At 38.3% G+C, this 20011-nt stretch overlaps 1 protein-coding gene across 3 annotated transcripts in view; it reads left to right on the forward strand.

The window, feature by feature from the left end:
* PEX1 (peroxisomal biogenesis factor 1) overlaps positions 1-20011 on the forward strand; it is a 55372-nt gene that overhangs the window by 17211 nt on the left and 18150 nt on the right. For all 3 annotated transcript variants that reach the window (XM_058725098.1, XM_058725097.1, XM_058725096.1), the window contains exons 10-13: positions 911-1043; positions 12807-12903; positions 14820-14990; positions 16403-16557. In XM_058725098.1, coding sequence (XP_058581081.1) covers positions 911-1043; positions 12807-12903; positions 14820-14990; positions 16403-16557 — 556 coding nt within the window. The remainder of the gene's footprint in view (positions 1-910; positions 1044-12806; positions 12904-14819; positions 14991-16402; positions 16558-20011) is intronic.

The raw sequence follows: 20011 nt of genomic DNA on the forward strand, positions 1-20011 counted from the left end.
CTGAAGCTTATTAGAAATTTTACTTCAAGATTTGATTTGTGAGAAGGAAACAACTGGTTATGACCTAGATCATATGTGCTCGAATAAAACAATAATTCTTAAGAGTTAATACATTTACTTTAAAAGTTAATCTAAAAACATTATTTGAATGTTTAAAAATATTTCAAATTAAGTTATTCCTTCAGCTATTTTATTAATGTACTAATTGGGATTATTTGTGTTTTCCTTAACTTTTAAGACAAGTCTGAAAAGAACCTCCTGTTAACTTATCTCTTAGGAAATATGAGACTCTCGTATAAACATTACATCTCAGAATTCCTCACAGAAACCTTTAGTGGTTATAGTAGCAGTGATTTGATTTCCTATAATAGTATAATCTGTAAATGTTTTAATAAAAGGACTAAACCATAAAGTAACAATGTTTATAGCATAATGCTCATGTAGAAAGTAAAATCTCTTCAGTTCAGATTCTGATTTTCAGAATTTATATTATCAGAAATAAAGTGGTAGAGTCAGGAAGTAGGTTGAAGTTCATGCTTGTATAATCTACAAATTGAAACCAGATTTCAAAGCTTAATTTAAGAGGAAATAAGTCTTCAATTCTTTTAACACTTCAAATGCTCTCATTTATGATTTGTTGTTTGTGTCTGTTAAGACAAATTCCTTGAGATGTCCTGTTAAGACAAAACTTTTAGTTACTGTACATGTTTGAAAGTAATAGAACTAATTTTAAAAGTTGTGACTCAGATTTGGCATTAATTCAATACGCTGTCAACCAAGGGAAACTTTCTAACATTTTACTCTTTTAAAAATCATTAATTAGCCTGGAAAGGAAAGTTTCAGAATTTTTTACAGCTGGATTTTATCCTGCTTCAGCGTTTTATCATGCAATAATGTATATATTTTGCAGAGGAGTGAATTCTTTAGGTGTGTCTTCCATGGAACACATCACTCACAGCCTCCTGGGGCGCCCTTTGTCTCGGCAGCTGATGTCCCTTGTAGCAGGACTTAGGAATGGAGCCCTTTTATTCACAGGAGGAAAGGTACGTGGTTAAAATGTGCCCATTTCACTAATAACTAATTTTATTTTTTTCTTTGAGTTTTGATCATCTGTTATATAGAGTTGTTAATACAAGATATAGGAAGTGGTGATTTAGAAAGGGGTGATGAATAAAATGAATAAGGTGTCGTGCTCACGGCCTTTTTTATGTATCATATGATACAATTGTATGATTTTTCTTTTTTAGGGTGTTGATAGGGTTGATTTTTTTTCACATGTTGAACCAGCCTTGCATGTATGTAATAAATCTCACTTGGTCGTGGTGTATTTTCTTTGTATACATTGCTGAGTTCTGTTTGCTAAAAATCCTTTTTTTTTTTTTAATGTTTTAAAAAAAATTTATTTAATCTCCATACCCGACATGGGGCTCAAACTCACAACTGAGAGCAAGAGTCTTTTCTGACTGAGCCAGCTAGGCACCCCATTATTTGCTAATATTTCTGTTGAGGATTTTTGCATCTAAATTCATGAGCAACAGCCGTTGTTAATTATCTGACTTTAGCTCAGGTCATGATCTCTCAGTCCCTGGGTTTGAGCCCCGTGTCCAGATCTGTGCTGACAGTTCAGAACCTGGAGCCTGCTTCGAATTCTTTGTCTCCCTTTCTTTCTGCCCCTTCCCCACTCACACTCTTTCTCTCTCAAAAATATATAAACATTAAAAAAATTGTTTTAATTCATGAGCAATGTTAGCCTATAGTTTTCTGGTTTTGTACCACTTTTGTGTGGTGTTGCTATTAGGGTAATACTGGCCTCATAAAATGAGTTGAGAAGTGTTCTTTCCTATTCTGTTTTCTAGAAGAGAGCATATACAGTTGGTATTCATTGTTCCTTAAATGTTTAGTAAAATCTCCAGTGAAACCATCTGGGTGTTGAGATTTTTGTCACCTTTGACTTTTTTTTTTTTAATGTTTATTTATTTTTGAGAGTGTGAGCGGAGGAGGGGCAGAAAGAGAGGGAGACAAGAATCCAAAGCAGGCTCCAGTCTCCAGTCTCCAGGCTGTCAGCACAGAGCCCAGTGTGAGGCCCTGACTCATAAACCATGAGATCATGACATGAGACATGTAGGACACTTAACCGACTGAGCCACAGAGGCGCCCCGACCTTTAACTTTAAAAAAAAATTTTTTTATGTTTATTCATTTTTGAAAGACAGAGAGACACAGAGCACAAGCAGGGGTGGGGCGGAGAGAGAGGGAGACACAGAATCTGAAGCGGGCTCCAGACTCTGAGCTGTCAGCACAGAGCCCGATGTGGGGCCCGAACTCATGAACTGCGAGATCATGACCTGAGCCAAAGTCAGACACTGAACTGACTGAGCCACCCAGCTGCCCCAGGACCTTTAACTTCTTAATTATAAATTAAATTTCCTTAATTGTCTTATTTCACCATGGCAGACATTTGGTAGTTTGTAATTTTAAAGGAATTGGTCCATTTCTTCTAAGTTGTCAAATTTATGAGCATAAAGTTGTTTGTAGTATTCCTTTCATTATCCTTTGAATGGCTGTGGAATCTACTATGGTGTTCCATTTCCTGATTTTGGTGTTTTGTGTCTTTTCTCTTTTTAATCTTCATCAGTTTTGCTAGAGTTTCCCTGCCCTTTTTTTTTTTTTAATTTTTTTTTATGCTCATTTATTTTGTTTTTCTTTCAGTAAATTTTTTTTTTAAATCTTTTTTTAATTTATTTTTTAATATATGAAATTTACTGTCAAATTGGTTTCCATACAACACCCAGTGCTCATCCCAAAAGGTGCCCTCCTCAGTACCCATCACCCGCCCTACCCTCCCTCCCACCCCCCATCAACCCTCAGTTTGTTCTCAGTTTTTTTTTTTGTTTTTTTTTTTTTTTAAATTTTTTTTTCAATGTTTTTTATTTATTTTTGGGACAGAGAGACACAGAGCATGAACGGGGGAGGGGCAGAGAGAGAGGGAGACACAGAATTGGAAACAGGCTCCAGGCTCCGAGCTGTCAGCACAGAGCCCGACGCGGGGCTCGAACTCACAGACGCGAGATCGTGACCTGGCTGAAGTCGGCCGCTTAACCGACTGCGCCACCCAGGCGCCCCAGTTTGTTCTCAGTTTTTAACAGTCTCTTATGATTTGGCTCTCTCCCACTCTAACCTCTTTTTTTTTTTTTCCTTCCCCTCCCCCATGGGTTTCTGTTACGTTTCTCAGGATCCACATAAGAGTGAAACCATATGGTATCTATCTTTCTCTGTATGGCTTATTTCACTTAGCATCACACTCTCCAGTTCCATCCACGTTGCTACAAAAGGCCATATTTCATTCTTTCTCATTGCCACGTAGTATTCCATTGTGTATATAAACCACAATTTCTTTATCCATTCATCCGTTGATGGACATTTAGGCTCTTTCCATAATTTGGCTATTGTTGAGAGTGCTGCTATAAACATTGGGGTACAAGTGCCCCTATGCATCAGTACTCCTGTATCCCTTGGATAAATTCCTAGCAGTGCTATTGCTGGGTCATAGGGTAGGTCTATTTTTAATTTTCTGAGGAACCTCCACGCTGCTTTCCAGAGTGGCTGCACCAATTTGCATTCCCACCAACAGTGCAAGAGGGTTCCCGTTTCTCCACATCCTCTCCAGCATCTAGAGTCTCCTGATTTGTTCATTTTGGCCACTCTGACTGGCGTGAGGTGATACCTGAGTGTGGTTTTGATTTGTATTTCCCTGATGGGGAGCGATGTTGAGCATCTTTTCATGTGCCTGTTGGCCATCCGGATGTCTTCTTTAGAGAAGTGTCTATTCATGTTTTCTGCCCATTTCTTCACTGGGTTATTTGTTTTTCGGGTGTGGAGTTTGATGAGCTCTTTATAGATTTTGGATACTAGCCCTTTGTCCAATATGTCATTTGCAAATATCTTTTCCCATTCCGTTGGTTGCCTTTTAGTTTTGTTGGTTGTTTCCTTTGCTGTGCAGAAGCTTTTTATCTTCATAAGGTCCCAGTAATTCACTTTTGCTTTTAATTCCCTTGCCTTTGGGGATGTGCCGAGTAAGAGATTGCTACGGCTGAGGTCAGAGAGGTCTTTTCCTGCTTTCTCCTCTAAGGTTTTGTTGGTTTCCTGTCTCACATTCAGGTCCTTTATCCATTTTGAGTTTATTTTTGTGAATGGTGTGAGAAAGTGGTCTAGTTTCAACTTTCTGCATGTTGCTGTCCAGTTCTCCCAGCACCATTTGTTAAAGAGACTGTCTTTTTTCCATTGGATGTTCTTCCTGCTTTGTCAAAGATGAGTTGGCCATACGTTTGTGGGTCTAGTTCTGGGGTTTCTATTCTATTCCATTGGTCTATGTGTCTGTTTTTGTGCCAGTACCATGCTGTCTTGATGATGACAGCTTTGTAGTAGGGGCTAAAGTCTGGGATTGTGATGCCTCCTGCTTTGGTCTTCTTCTTCAAAATTACTTTGGCTATTCAGGGCCTTTTGTGGTTCCATATGAATTTTAGGATTGCTTGTTCTAGTTTCGAGAAGAATGCTGGTGCAATTTTGATTGGGATTGCATTGAATGTGTAGATAGCTTTGGGTAGTATTGACATTTTGACAATATTTATTCTTCCAATCCATGAGCATGGAATGTTTTTCCATTTCTTTATATCTTCTTCAATTACCTGCATAAGCTTTCTATAGTTTTCAGCATACAGATCTTTTACATCTTTGGTTAGATTTATTCATAGGTATTTTATGCTTATTGTGCAATTGTGAATGGGATCAGTTTCTTTATTTGTCTTTCTGTTGCTTCATTGTTAGTGTATAAGAATGCAACTGACTTCTGTACATTGATTTTGTATCCTGCAACTTTGCTGAATTCATGTATCAGTTCTAGCAGACTTTTGGTGGAGTCTATCGGATTTTCCATGTATAATATCATGTCATCTGCAAAAAGCGAAAGCTTGACTTCATCTTTGCCAATTTTGATCCATTTGATTTCCTTTTGTTGTCTGCTTGCTGATGCTAGAACTTCCAGCACTATGTTAAACAACAGCGGTGAGAGTGGGCATGCCTGTCGTGTTCCTGATCTCAGGGAAAAAGCTCTCAGTTTTTCCCCATTGAGGATGATGTTAGCTGTGGGCTTTTCATAAATAGCTTTTATGATCTTTAAGTATGTTCCTTCTATCTCGACTTTCTCAAGTGTTTTTATTAAGAAAGGGTGCTGGATTTTGTCAAAGGCCTTTTCTGCATCGATTGACAGGATCATATGGTTCTTCTCTTTTTTTTTGTTAGTGTGATGTATCACGTTGATCGATTTGCGAATGTTGAACCAGCCCTGCATCCCAGGAATGAATCCCACTTGATCATGGTGAATAATTCTTTTTATATGCTGTTGAATTCGATTTGCTAGTATCTTTTTGAGAATTTTTGCATCCATATTCATCAGGGATATTGGCCTGTAGTTCTCTTTTTTTACTGAGTCTCTGTCTGGTTTAGGAATCAAAGTAATACTGCCTTCATAGAATGAGTCTGGAAGTTTTCCTTCCCTTTCTATTTCTTGGAATAGCTGAGAAGGATAGGTATTATCTCTGCTTTAAACGTCTGGTAGAACTCCCCTGGGAAGCCATCTGGTCCTGGACTCTTATTTGTTGGGAGATTTTTGATAACCGATTCAATTTCTTTGCTGGTGATGGGTCTGTTCAAGCTTTCTATTTCCTCCTGATTGAGTTTTGGAAGAGTGTGGGTGTTTAGGAATTTGTCCATTTCTTCCAGGTTGTCCAATTTGTTGGCATATAATTTTTCATAGTATTCCCTGATAATTGTTTGTATCTCTGAGGGATTGGTTGTAATGATTCCATTTTCATTCATGATTTTATCTATTTGGGTCATCTCCCTTTTCTTTTTGAGAAGCCTGGCTAGAGGTTTGTCAATTTTGTTTATTTTTTCAAAAAACCAACTCTTGGTTTCGTTGATCTGCTCTACAGTTTTTTTAGATTCTATATTGTTTATGTCTGCTCTGATCTTTATTATTTCTCTTCTTCTGCTGGGTTTAGGCTGTCTTTGCTGTTCTGCTTCTATTTCCTTTAGGTGTGCTGTTAGATTTTGTATTTGGGATTTTTCTTGTTTCTTGAGATAGGCCTCGATTGCAATGTATTTTCCTCTCAGGACTGCCTTCGCTGCGTCCCAAAGGGTTTGGATTGTTGTATTTTCATTTTCGTTTGTTTCCATATATTTTTTAATTTCTTCTCTAATTGCCTGGTTGACCCACTCATTCGTTAGTAGGGTGTTCTTTAACCTCCATGCTTTTGGAGGTTTTCCAGACTTTTTCCTGTGGTTGATTTCAAGCTTCATAGCATTGTGGTCTGAAAGTATGCATGGTATAATTTCAATTCTTGTAAACTTATGAAGGGCTGTTTTGTGACCCAGTATATGATCTATCTTGGAGAATGTTCCATGTGCACTCGAGAAGAAAGTATATTCTGTTGCTTTGGGATGCAGAGTTCTAAATATATCTGTCAAGTCCATCTGATCCAATGTATCATTCAGGGCCCTTGTTTCTTTATTGACTGTGTGTCTAGATGATCTATCCATTTCTGTAAGTGGGGTGTTAAAGTCCCCTGCAATGACCACATTCTTATCAATAAGGTTGCTTATGTTTATGAGTAATTGTTTTATATATCTGGGGGCTCCGGTATTCGGCGCATAGACATTTATAATTGTTATCTCTTCCTGATGGATAGACCCTGTAATTATTATATAATGCCCTTCTTCATCTCTTGTTACAGCCTTTAATTTAAAGTCTAGTTTGTCTGATATAAGTGTGGCTACTCCAGCTTTCTTTTGGCTTCCAGTAGCATGATAAATAGTTCTCCATCCCCTCACTCTCAATCTAAAGGTGTCCTCAGGTCTAAAATGAGTCTCTTGTAGACAGCAAATAGATGGGTCTTGTTTTTTTATCCATTCTGATACCGTATGTCTTTTGGTTGGTGCATTTAATCCATTTACATTCAGTGTTATTATAGAAAGATACGGGTTTAGAGTCATTGTGATGTCTGTATGTTTTATGCTTGTAGCGATGTCTCTGGTACTTTGTCTCACAGGATCCCCTTTAGGATCTCTTGTAGGGCTGGTTTAGCGGTGACGAATTCCTTCAGTTTTTGTTTGTTTGGGAAGACCTTTATCTCTCCTTCTATTCTAAATGACAGACTTGCTGGATAAAGGATTCTCGGCTGCATATTTTTTCTGTTTAGCACACTGAAGATATCGTGCCAAGCCTTTCTGGCCTGCCAAGTTTCAAAGGAGAGATCAGTCACGAGTCTTATAGGTCTCCCTTTGTATGTGAGGGCACGTTTATCCCTTGCAGCTTTCAGAATTTTCTCTTTATCCTTGTATTTTGCCAGTTTCACTATGATATGTCGTGCAGAAGATCGATTCAAGTTACGTCTGAAGCTAGTTCTCTGCGCCTCTTGGATTTCAATGCCTTTTTCCTTCCCCAGTTCAGGGAAGTTCTCAGCTATAATTTCTTCAAGTACCCCTTCAGCACCTTTCCCTCTCTCTTCCTCCTCTGGGATACCAATTATGCGTATATTATTTCTTTTTAGTGTATCACTTAGTTCTCTAATTTTTCCCTCATACTCCTGGATTTTTTTATCTCTCTTTCTCTCAGCTTCCTCTTTTTCCATAACTTTATCTTCTAGTTCACCTATTCTCTCCTCTGCCTCTTCAATCCGAGCTGTCGTCGTTTGCATTTTGTTTTGCATTTCATTTAAAGCACTTTTCAGCTCCTTGTGACTGTTCCTTAGTCCCTTGATCTCTGTGGCAAGAGATTCTCTGCTGTCCTGTATACTGTTTTCAAGCCCAGCGATTAATTTTATGAGTATTATTTTAAATTCACTTTCTGTTATATTATTTAAATCCTTTTTGATCAGTTCATTAGCTGTTGTTATTTCCTGGAGATTCTTTTGAGGGGAATTCTCCGTTTGGTCATTTTGGATAGTCCCTGGAGTGGTGAGGACCTGCAGGGCACTTCCCCTGTGCTGTGGTGTATAACTGGAGTTGGTGGGCGGGGCCGCAGTCCGACCTGATGTCTGCCCCCAGCCCACCGCTGGGGCCACAGTCAGACTGGTGTGTGCCTTCTCTTCCCCTCTCCTAGGGGCGGGATTCACTGTGGGGTGGCGTGGCCCGTCTGGGCTACTTGCACACTGCCAGGCTTGTGGTGCTGGGGTTCTGGCGTATTAGCTGGGATGGGTAGGCAAGGTGCACAGGGGCAGGAGGGGCAGGCTTAGCTCGTTTCTCCTTAGGTGATCCACTTCAGGAGGGGCCCTGTGGCAGCAGGAGGGAGTCAGATCTGCTGCCGGAGGTTTGGCTCCACAGAAGCACAGAGTTGGGTGTTTGCGCAGAGCGAGCAAGTTCCCTGGCAGGAACTGGTTCTCTTTGGGATTTTGGCTGGGGGATGGGCGGGGGAGATGGCGCTGGTGAGCGCCTTTGTTCCCCGCCAAGCTGAGCTCTGTCGTCCAGGGGCTCAGCAGCTGTCCCTCCCTTTGTCCTCCAGCCTTCCCGCTTTCTGAGCAGAGCTGTTAACTTATGACCTCCCAGACGCTAAGTCGCGCTTGCTGTTGGAACACAGTCCGTCCGGCCCCTCCGCTTTTGCAAGCCAGACTGGGGGCTCTGCTTGGCCGGCGAGCCGCCCCTCCGCCCCGGCTCCTTTCCGCCAGTCCGTGGAGCGCGCACCGCCTCGCCGCCCTTCCTACCCTCTTCCGTGGGCCTGTCGTCTGCGCTTGGCTCTGGAGACTCCGTTCTGCTATGCTTATTTATTTTTGAGACAGAGAGAGACAGAGCATGAACGGGGGAGGGTCAGAGAGAGGGAGACACAGAATCCGAAACAGGCTCCAGGCTCTGAGCTGTCAGCACAGAGCCCGACGCGGGGCTCGAACTCACGGGCCGCGAGATCATGACCTGAGTCGAAGTCGGACGCTTAACCAACTGAGCCACCCAGGCGCCCCTCCCTGCCCTTTTAAAGGGCTTACAGTTTTATTCTTTACCAGTGCAAAATTGTTTTCAGAGGTACAGTGTGGTCTCTGTGAATCTTTGTTCTTTTATTCAATTCAAAATTTTAAGACTTTTTCGTTTCCATTCACTTTTAACTTTAGTAAAATAACTCTTTTTCCTGTTACTAGTTCAGTTGCTTTCTTCTGATTCTTACTTAAAATATAACAGCTACTCCAAGGGTGCCTGGCTGGCTCATCAGTAGAACATGTGACTCCTGATCTTGGGGTTGTGAGTTCAAGCCCCACACTGGGTGTAGAGGTTACTTAAAAATAAAATTTAAAAAAATACATATTTATATATACATATCTATATGCAGTAAAAAATATATATGTGTGTGTGCATGTGTATGTGTATGTGTGTATATATACACATACATGTATATATACATAGTTATGTGCAACTACACCAATAACCCTAGTATTCCCTTTAGGAAACCAGAAAAAAAGAGCAAATTAAGTCCAGTGTAAGGAGAAGAAAAGAAATAAGAACTAGAGCATAAATCAGTGAATTAAAGACAGGAAATCAACAGAGAAAAATCAGTGAAACCAAAGCTGCTTCTTTGAAAAGATCAATAAAATTGATAAGCCTTTAGCCAGTCTAAGAAAAAAAAAGAAGACACAAATTACTAATACCAGAAATGAAAGAGGGAACATCACTACAGATCCCATAGACATTAAAAGGATAATAAAGTCATAATAGTAATAGACAACTCTATGCCCACAAATTTGCTAACCATCTTAGATGATTGGACCAATTCTTTGAAAGACACAAGTTCCCAAAACTTGCACAAGAAGTGTACAATATAAAAAGGCCTATAAGGAAGATATTATACCAGTTTTCTACAATCTCTTTCAGAGGATGGAAGCAGAAGGAATGCTTCCTAAGTCATCCTGTGAGTCCAGCATTACCTTAATACCAAAACCAGACAAAGACGTTAAAAGAAAACTGCAGACTGATAACCTCTCATGAACATAGATACAAAAATCCTCAACAAAATATTAGCAAATCAAATCAACCAATGTGTATAAAGAATTGTATACCATGATCAAGTGGAGATTTATCCCAGGTATGCAAGCTGGTGAAATATAGGAACTATTCTATGTGGTTTCTAGGTTTCTGTGTCACATTTCAAAATGCATCATCATTTTGTATTTATTTTGAAAAAGCAGTATCGTATTGACTCAGAAATCAGACTTTTCCATCTCACCTAGGGGTATCATGGGTAATATGAAGAACAAGCAGAAGACCTGGATTTGAGTCCCACCTCTGTCTTGTACTTTCTGACTATGACCACAGGCAGTTTTGTGGTTTCTTAATCTGCCTTCTTAGGATAAACCTCACTTAAGGGAAATAATATATGGGAAAGCACTTTGTAAACTCAAAAGTGCTATACAAGTGTGATTTACTTTGTGAGGAGAAAGCCCTCAAACTAAGCAAAGTATGATAGATGGGACCTGCACCCCAGCACCCTTAATTTCTTTATTTTTTGGAGCCCGTTGACTTTAAATGTAAATACAATTCTGTAAGGTGTAAGTGTGGTAGTATTTGTTGAGTGGCTGCTAAATTTCAGATTTTGTGTAACAAGCTTGGCTGTTTTTCCAGTCCACAGTGCTGAAAAACAAAATGTTAGAACTGGTGCAGGGCTGTTAAAGCTAGACAAAACAGCAAGGGTAGGAAATGATACTAGATCGAGGGAAAAAACCTATATTAAAAGAACTGTAAAAACCTGCCAACATTCAGCTTTTCTAGGGGGCACTATAGCAACGGTCAGCAAAATTTTTTTTTTTTAATATTTGTTTATTTTTGAGAGACAGAGAGAGACAGAGTGTGAGCAGGGGAGGGGCAGAGAGAGAGAGAAAGACACAGAATCTGAAGAGGCTCCAGGCCCCGAGCCGTCAGCACAGAGCCCTATGTGGGGCTCAAACTCGCAAGCGGCGAGATCATGACCTGAGCTGAAGTCGGACGCTCAACCGACTGAGCCACCCAGGGGCCCCGGTCAGCAAAATTTTAAATATGTGTGTGTACCTTTTGATACATTTATTCTGCTTCTAGAAATTTATTCTAAAGGTGTAATCTGACAAATAAGTTAACACATATATGGTTATTTATTTTAGCTTTATTTATAATAGCTAAAAATTAGAAACAACATTAGTATACATTAGGAAGGGGCTTATTAAACGTGTTATGTGCAGTATGTCCCACAGTGGGGGTGTTCTGGGGAGCCGAAGCAGCTCCATAATTGTGGATAAAGAGGACAGTGATTTATCATGAACCCACATAAATAATCCCATCTTTACAAATTTACTTAAATGTGTATGAGGTGTCTGGAAGGGTGATACCTCAGAACAATGGACTGTGGTTACTTCTGTGAGGTGGTAAGATTACAGAAAATTTTTTACGTTTCCCTTATACTAAGTGTTTACAGTTCCTTTGTATGCTTCACATGTTAATTTATAAACCTGGAAAAAAATAAAGCTTTTACTTGAAAAAAAGAAGTACACATTGGATCAAACTCTATATAGTCTAGAGTCACTTAATAAAAAAGTAAATAGTTCTGCCCACTTTAATAGTCTCTGAGGGCTACATAGTACACTAAGGTCACAGTAATACTGTATATCACCAAGAAACTGTAAATTAAAATTGCAGTTAATTTAAGATAACAAGGAAGTGGGTAATAATTTTTTTTCACTGAAAATAGTTGAAATTAAATGGGATTAGGTTTCATTTCTCTAGAAAGATTATTTAATGTTTACATTATTCCCTTCTAGTAACAAATAATGAAGCATTGACTGTTTTTAAAGGTAAAAGATTTAAATATCAGTGATTTAAAAAATTGTAAAAACAAATTAAATGTTTATTTTCTGTCTGTGTGGTGTAATGAACATAGGACACATCCAGCTTTTAGCAGGTTAAAAGAAAAGACTTATTTTGGTGATATCTGCATATCTTCCCCAGCAACTAGACCTGGTGTATTTTTTTTTAACTTTCTCAAAGCAATTGATTATTTTTAGTATTAGTACCAATTAAGGTTGAAGTTGGGGTGGGAAACGTACCTTTTTGGGGGGTTTATATTCCTGAGATTGGGTTGTCATCTGTTAACCTTGCCTGTGTTTATATACCACTTGAGTCATTCTATTAGAGCTGGGAAGCTAGAGCCTTCTGGGTTTTTTTGCAAAATATTACATATTTTTCTTTGCCAGACTTGAATACATGTTTAGGAAATCATTCTTTCCCACTTAATCCTGGAGTGCTCTTAAAACTTCCTGAGTCTCTGGGGCGCCTGGGTGGCTCAGTCGGTTAAGCGGCCGACTTCGGCTCAGGTCATGATCTCGTGGTCTGTGAGTTCGAGCCCCGCGTCGGGCTCTGTGCTGACAGCTCAGAGCCTGGAGCCTGTTTCGGATTCTGTGTCTCCCTCTCTCTGACCCTCCCCTGTTCATGCTCTGTCTCTCCCTGTCTCAAAAATAAATAAAATGTTAAAAAAAAAAATTTAAAACTTCCTGAGTCTAGAGTTTCAGTCCTTCCTATTAGTTTACTTTATGCTAAATGTCACGCACCATAATGTGATCCTAGAACTCCAGGGAGGTGGGTTTTCTTTTTTTCTTTTTTTTTTTTACCCCCAGCTTTATTGAGTTAGAATTGGCATAGAATGTTGTGTAGTGTATACTTGATTGGTGAGGCTGAGTCTTGGTTGCCACAGTAACAGAAGCTATTTCTGTGATTGAATATATTGCTTATGAAGCAATTATTTTCTAGGGCAGTGGAAAATCAACTTTAGCCAAGGCAGTCTGTAAAGAAGCATTTGACATATTGGATGCCCATGTGGAGATAGTGGACTGTAAAACTTTACGAGGTATGAATATGGTAACACTCTACATAAATCCCTTTTTTGCTAGAAAGGCAGAAATGTTATTTCATGCTGTTAATCTAGTAAGTACAAATATCTAATCTTCCCTTATCTTTTCTGTTAGTTGTTGAAATTCCTTAGGAAAAAAATTTTTTTCCTTTGGAAAGAGAGCATGAGCTGGGGAGGGGAAGAGGGAGAGAGAAAGAATCTTAAGTAGGCTCCATACCCAGCACAGAGCCTGATGTGGGACTCAGTCTCAGAGATCATGACCTGAGCCAAAATCAAGAATCAGACGCTTAACCGACTGCGCCACCCAGGTGCCCCAATTCCTTAGAAATTTTAAATCTTTAGCTTTCTAATATTTTCAGCAAAATTTTCTAAACTCTCTATACTTGATGGAGAGCCCCCCTCCTTTTATTTTCTTAGCCAAAACTCTTTGTAGACTATATTCCTGGAAATGCCAACTTAGACCATTCTGAAAAAGTTTGTATTTAGGATATACCCTAATGGGTGTAAATATTCCTAAATTGATAGGGAAACTCGGCTGTGGACAGTGAAGAGGAGAATTGCAATTTACCATATATATACTTTTGTACTTTTAAAAATCTTTAATGCTTATGTTATCATCTATTTGATCAAAAAACAAGATTGGAAAGATTTTATTTTGAGTAACCTTTTTTTTCCCCCCTTGGCTACCTCTACCTTGTCATCCCAACCAGTCCATGCTCTGTGTGTGTATGTGTGTGTGTGTGTGTGTTTTATGTCTACCATATGGTAAGAAACTAAGAAATAGACTTCAAAAACTAATTAATTCATATGCTGCAAAGGTGGTTTTAGAGATACTGTCCATCTCTCAGAGTCATGCTTGAACTTCATGTAAATTTTTGTTTTATTTTTTATATTTATATTTTTTTAATAATTTTTTTTTTAAAGTCTGAGATAGTGTATGTGCATGAGTGAGTGTGCTAGTGGGGAAAGGGCAGAGAGAGAGAGAGAGAGAGAAGGAGAGAGAATCTCAAGCAGGCTCCATGCCATCAGCACAGAGCCTGATGTGGGGCTTGATCCCACGAATGATGAGATCATGACCTGAGCTGAAATCAGGAGTCAAATGCTTAACCAAAATAGCCACCCAAGAACCTCCAAAATTTTGTTTTTGACCTAAGTAACAGAAATTCTTTACATTGGCTTATGAATGTGTATGTTTTCTATTCTTTGAAAATTAAAACTTGGTAATTCACCAGGAAGTTTGAAGCCAAATGTATGATTCAAATATAGCAACTCTGGGATCTCTAGATAGCTACATTTGTGTTTGATTTTATTTGAATCTTGATCCCCTAGTCTTTCATTTATGTTTTTCCATATCCTGCTTTTATTTTGCTATTTTTTAAGATAGTAATTTTTTATGCTGTCTAAAATTTTCTGTGGAATGAGTCCAGGTAAAAATAACATGCATAGGGGCGCCTGGGTGGCGCAGTCGGTTAAGCGGCCGACTTCAGCCAGGTCACGATCTCGCGGTCCGTGAGTTCGAGCCCCGCGTCGGGCTCTGTGCTGACAGCTAGGAGCCTGGAGCCTGTTTCCAATTCTGTGTCTCCCTCTCTCTCTGCCCCTCCCCCGTTCATGCTCTGTGTCTCTCTGTCCCAAAAATAAATAAAAAACGTTGAAAAAAAAATTAAAAAAAAAAAAAATAACATGCATAGTATCATATTCCTTTTTTCAGCTTTATAAAATTCAGCACTTTACTGAGGTCCTTTGAGGTTCTATTAATTAAACCACGTTAATGATCAAAGTTTAGTGATTGGTATATTAACAAAATATGGATCAAATTTTCATGGTTAAATCAATATTGAGCGTTTCTAATGCTCTGAAAAGGGCAACCTATACTTACCAGCCCTGAAATAACATTTCATATCTTGCATATTAAGGAAAAAGGCTTGAACACATACAAAAAACCCTGGAGCTGGCTTTCTCAGAGGCGACATGGAGGCAGCCTTCTGTGGTTCTGCTGGATGACCTTGACCTCATTGTTGGCCTGCCTGCTCTCCCAGAACATGAGCATAGCCCTGAGGCTGCGCAGAGCCAGAGGCTTGCACATGGTAATGGTAACGCATCCACTCGTGGCCATGGGCCTTTTTCTTTGGTTAGACAGAGGTTTTAGTCTTAATGTTAAATCTGCTGTCTTCAGAAAACAGATATATGTTATATTGCTTTTGTGGCCTCTGTATTAGCAAAATTGGTAAATAAGAGCCATGTGAAAATTCTACAACCTTGTGATTAGTCTGTTGGGGCCTTTCATTCTCATATACTTATTAGAAATTGCTTAAGTATACAGATTTACTCTGTTCATTTGAAAAATATTTCTATAATGCTTATGCAGAGTCTCTATTCTTAAAATCTAGGAGAGGAAAGAAAAGGAAACCATTTTAGTACAGAATACTGATAGTAATAATGACAGCTACCATGTGCTGAGTGCCTTTTCTGGGCTAGGGATTGTTTTGTACTCTACAGTAAATATTCTGCTTTTACAGGTGAGTAAATGGAAATTCAGAGATTAGGTAACTGACCAGGGTAGCATAAGTAGGAGGTGGTAGGCTGTGCTCTGCTGGAAGTGTGCACAGGGCACTGTAGGAACATGCACCCTCAACCGGGACTGGGAAGGGGTGGATAAGGAGCTATCAGAGAAGGCTTTTGGAGCGAGTTAACAACTGAGATTAATGCAATTTTGAAGTATAAATTAGCATTAAGTAGCTTCATGCTAATAAAGCACAGGAAGCGTGATCCATAGGCAAAGATACAGAGGTACAAGAAATCGTGGTATGTTAGGGAATACGTGGCTGGAGCTTAGAATTCATGGAGAGCTCAGGTTGGCTGCTGGAGGATTTGGTAGCGTTCGGCTGCCTCAAGGTTCTTGAGATCTGGAAATGATAGAAAATGCAACCACAGTGCCTTGGTTATTGCAAATAGTGTTAACCACACAGTTTGAATCCTGTAGCATCTGCGAAACTTATTAGAGTAGTGTTTAATGGAATGCTGCAGATTTCTAGGTCACGATTCCTACACATTGTTAATGCTTGTTTCAGTTCTGACAAAGAACTGGCGTAGAAAGAGATTGTTTAGAAAGTCATAGGAATGGGAACTGTATTTTGCCCAATCAACAGAACACAATATTGGAAATTTATCTTCTTTCTATATTTCAGAGACTCCTGTTTGTTTACTTTCTGAGATCCAGAAGTAAGGAACCTCCTAGGCATTGTTTTGAGCTTATAAATCGAGTTTACAGTACCTGCTAGGCCTCCGTTAGATTGGTTAGAGTGTGGCAGATATTAGGTCCTCAGTAGATAAATCAATGAATGAGTGGCAGATGTAATATTTAAAAGGTATGAAGGATCCATACTCTTTGTACTCCACCTTAAAGCTCGACTTTAGGTTATTATTTTTAGTGATTGTATAATTTTTAAATGTCATGTTTATATTTACTAAGCTTCTAAACTATATTGCTTAATTCTAGCTTTGAATGATGCAATGAAAGAGTTTATTTCCATGGGAAGTTTGGTAGCACTGGTTGCCACAAGCCAGTCTCAGCATTCACTGCAACCTCTGCTCGTCTCGGCTCAAGGAATTCACGTATTTCAGTGTGTCCAACATATTCAGCCTCCTGATCAGGTAACATACGACTTGTGAGAATTGCTGAAATATATCCCTCTTTATATAAACCTTTTTTCAGTTTTATTAATGATTTATGTCTTTAAACTTATGGTTAAGGATATTTAAAAGGTGACATTTGGGGGGAGGGCTCAAAAAGTGACATTTGGTGCATGTTGTGCTTAGATGCACAGTTTCCATTTATAACCATCTGAAATGTTACGATGTACTTTCCAAGGCTTTTTTGAAAGCATTTCTTCTTCTTCTTAAAGTTTTCTTATTCCATTTAAAAGGAAACAAAAACCCTAAAAATTCTGAAGTGCTTCATTTCCCATTGGTGAAATCTGTAAATACATCATGGAGATTAGAATTTTTTCAGTTTATTCAGATATAATTGACAAATAAGTTTGTATATATTTTAAGTGTACAATATGATTTATACATTGTGAAATAATTTACCACAATCAAGTTAATTGAACACATCCATCACCTTACATAATTACCTTTTTTTTCTTTTTAATAAGAAAGAGCATTTAGTGAGAAATGTGTATCGGTTTTATACACATATTTTATATATATATATAGTGTATATATACTATATATACACATTATATGTATATATATACACTATATATATGTAATGTGTATATACACTATACACTATATATATATGTATGTATGTATGTGTATATATATATGTATGTATGTATGTGTATATACATATATATGTATGTATATATATATGTATGTATGTGTATATACATATATATGTATGTGTATATATATGTATATGTATGTGTATATATATATATATATATATATATATATATATATATATATAAAATTCCCCCTGTCATCATGATAAGTCTACTCTTTAATCCCCTTCATGTATTTTACCCATGCTCCCACCCACCTCTCTTCTGGTAACCATCAGTTTGTTCTCTGCAGTTAAGAGTTTCCTGATTTGTCCCTTTTTTTTTTCCTTTTCCTTTGCTCACTTGCTTTGTTTCTTAAATTCTGTGTATGAGTGAAGTCATATTTATCTTTCTCTGACTTATTTCACTTAACATTATACTATGGTTCTAGGCATGTCATTGCAAATAATAAGATCTCATTCTTTCTTATGACTGAATACTCCATTGTATGTATATACCACACCTTATCTATTCATCTGTCAGTGGACACTTGGGCTACTTTCATAGTTTGGCTTTTGTAAATAATGCTACAATGAACATAGGGGTGCATATATCCCTTTGAATTAGTGTTTTTGTATTTTTTTGGCAAATACCCAGTAGTGTGATCACTAGATTGTAGGGTAGTTCTATTTTTAATTTTTTGGGGAACCTCCGTGCTTTCCACAATCGCTGCACCAGTTTGCATTCCCACCAAAAGTGCAAGAGGGTTCCACTTTCTCCACATCCTCGCCAACATTTGTTGTTTCTTGAGTTTTTGATTTTAGCCATTCTGGTGAGTGTCAGGTGATATCTCACTGTAGTTGTGATTTGCATTTCCCTGATGATGAGTGATGTTGAGCATCTTTTCATGTGTCTGTTGGCTATCTGGATGTCTTCTTTGGAAAAATGTCTGTTCATGTCTTCTACCCATTCTTAATTGGATTATTTGGTTTTTAGGTATTGAGTTTTATCAGTTCTTTATGTATTTTGGATACTAAGCCTTTATCAAATGTGTCATTTGAAAATATCTTCTATTCAGTAGGCTGCCTTTTAGTTTTGTTGATCTTTCCTTCAATGTGCAGCAGCTTTTTTTTTTTATGTAATCCCAGTAGTTCATTTTTGCCTCTATTTCCCTTGCCTCAGGAGTTACATGTAGAAAAATGTTGCATTGGCTGATGTCAAAGAAATTACTGCCTGTGCCCTCTTTAAGGATTTTTTTTTTCTTTAAGGATTTTTATGGTTTCAGGTCTCACATTTAGGTCTTTAATTCATTTTGAGTCTATTTTTGTAGATGGTGAAAGAAAGTGGTCCAGTTTCATTCTTTTGCATGTGGCTGTCCAGTTTTCCCAACACCATTTGTTGAAGAGACTGTCTTTTTCCCATTGAATATTTATTAATTGACCATATAATTGTGGTTTATTTCTGTGCTTTCTGTTCTGTTCCATTGATCTGTGTGTCTATTTTTATGCCAGTACCATACTGTTTTAATTACTACCAATTTGTAATATAACTTGAAATCTGGAATTGTGACACCTGCAGTTTTGTTTTTCTTTTTCAAGATTGCTTTGGCTATTTGGGGTCTTTTCTGGTTCCATATAAATTTTAGGATTGTTCTAGTTCTGTGAAAAATGCTGGTATTATTTTGATTTAGGGATTTCATTAAATATGTAGATTGCTTTGGGTAGTATAGACATTTTAACAATATCTGTTATTCTAACCTGTGAGTGTGAAATGTTTTCCCATTTCTTTGCGTTGTCATGAATTTCTTTCATTAGTATTTTATGGTTTTCAGGGTACAGATCTTTCACCTCTTTGATTAGGTTTATTACTAGATATCTTACTATTTTTGGTGTGGTTGTAAATGGGATTGTTTTCTTAATTTCACTTTCTGCTGTTTCATTATTAGTGTATAAGAATGCAACAGATTTCTATACATTGATTTTGTATCCTGCAACTTTACTGAATTCATTTCTTAGTTCTAATATTTTTTTTGATGGGGTCTTTCTACATATGGTATCATGTCATCTGTATATGGTGAAAGTTTTATTTCATCTTTACCAAATTGGATATCTTTTATTTCTTTTTGTTGTCTGATTGCTGTGGCTAGGATTTCAGTATCATGTTGAATAAAAGTGGTGAGGGTAGACATGCTTGTATTATTCCTGACCTTAAGGGAAAAGCTTTCAGTTTTTCACCATTGAGTATGATGTTTACTATGGGATTTTCATATAAGGGCTTTATTATGTTGAAGTATGTTCCCTCTAGGCCTACCTTGCAGAGGATTTTTATCATAAATGGCTGTTGCACTTTGTCAAATGCTTTTTCTGCATCTATTGAAATGATCCTATGGTTTTTATCCTCTTTTATCCAAATAAATGTTTTAAAATTTGATTAAACATTGTTTCTTTACCAGCACCCTGATATTCTTTTTTTTTTTTTTTTTAAAGTTTATTTATTTATTTTGAGAGAGAGAGACCACGCAAACAGAGGAGGGGCAGAGAGAGAGAGAGGGAGACGGAGAATCTCAGAGTCTCTGCACTGTGAACGCAGAGCTGGATGCGGGGCTCAAACTTAGGAACTCTGAGGTCATGACCTGAACTGAGATCAAGAAGAGTCAGATGCTTGGGGCGCCTGGGTGGCGCAGTCGGTTAAGCGTCCGACTTCAGCCAGGTCACGATCTCGCGGTCCGCGAGTTTGAGCCCCGCGTCGGGCTCTGGGCTGATGGCTCGGAGCCTGGAGCCTGTTTCCGATTCTGTGTCTCCCTCTCTCTCTGCCCCTCCCCCGCTCATGCTCTGTCTCTC

The sequence above is a fragment of the Neofelis nebulosa genome, chromosome 4 (assembly GCF_028018385.1).
Source record: "Neofelis nebulosa isolate mNeoNeb1 chromosome 4, mNeoNeb1.pri, whole genome shotgun sequence".
Taxonomy (NCBI): Eukaryota; Metazoa; Chordata; class Mammalia; order Carnivora; family Felidae; genus Neofelis; species Neofelis nebulosa.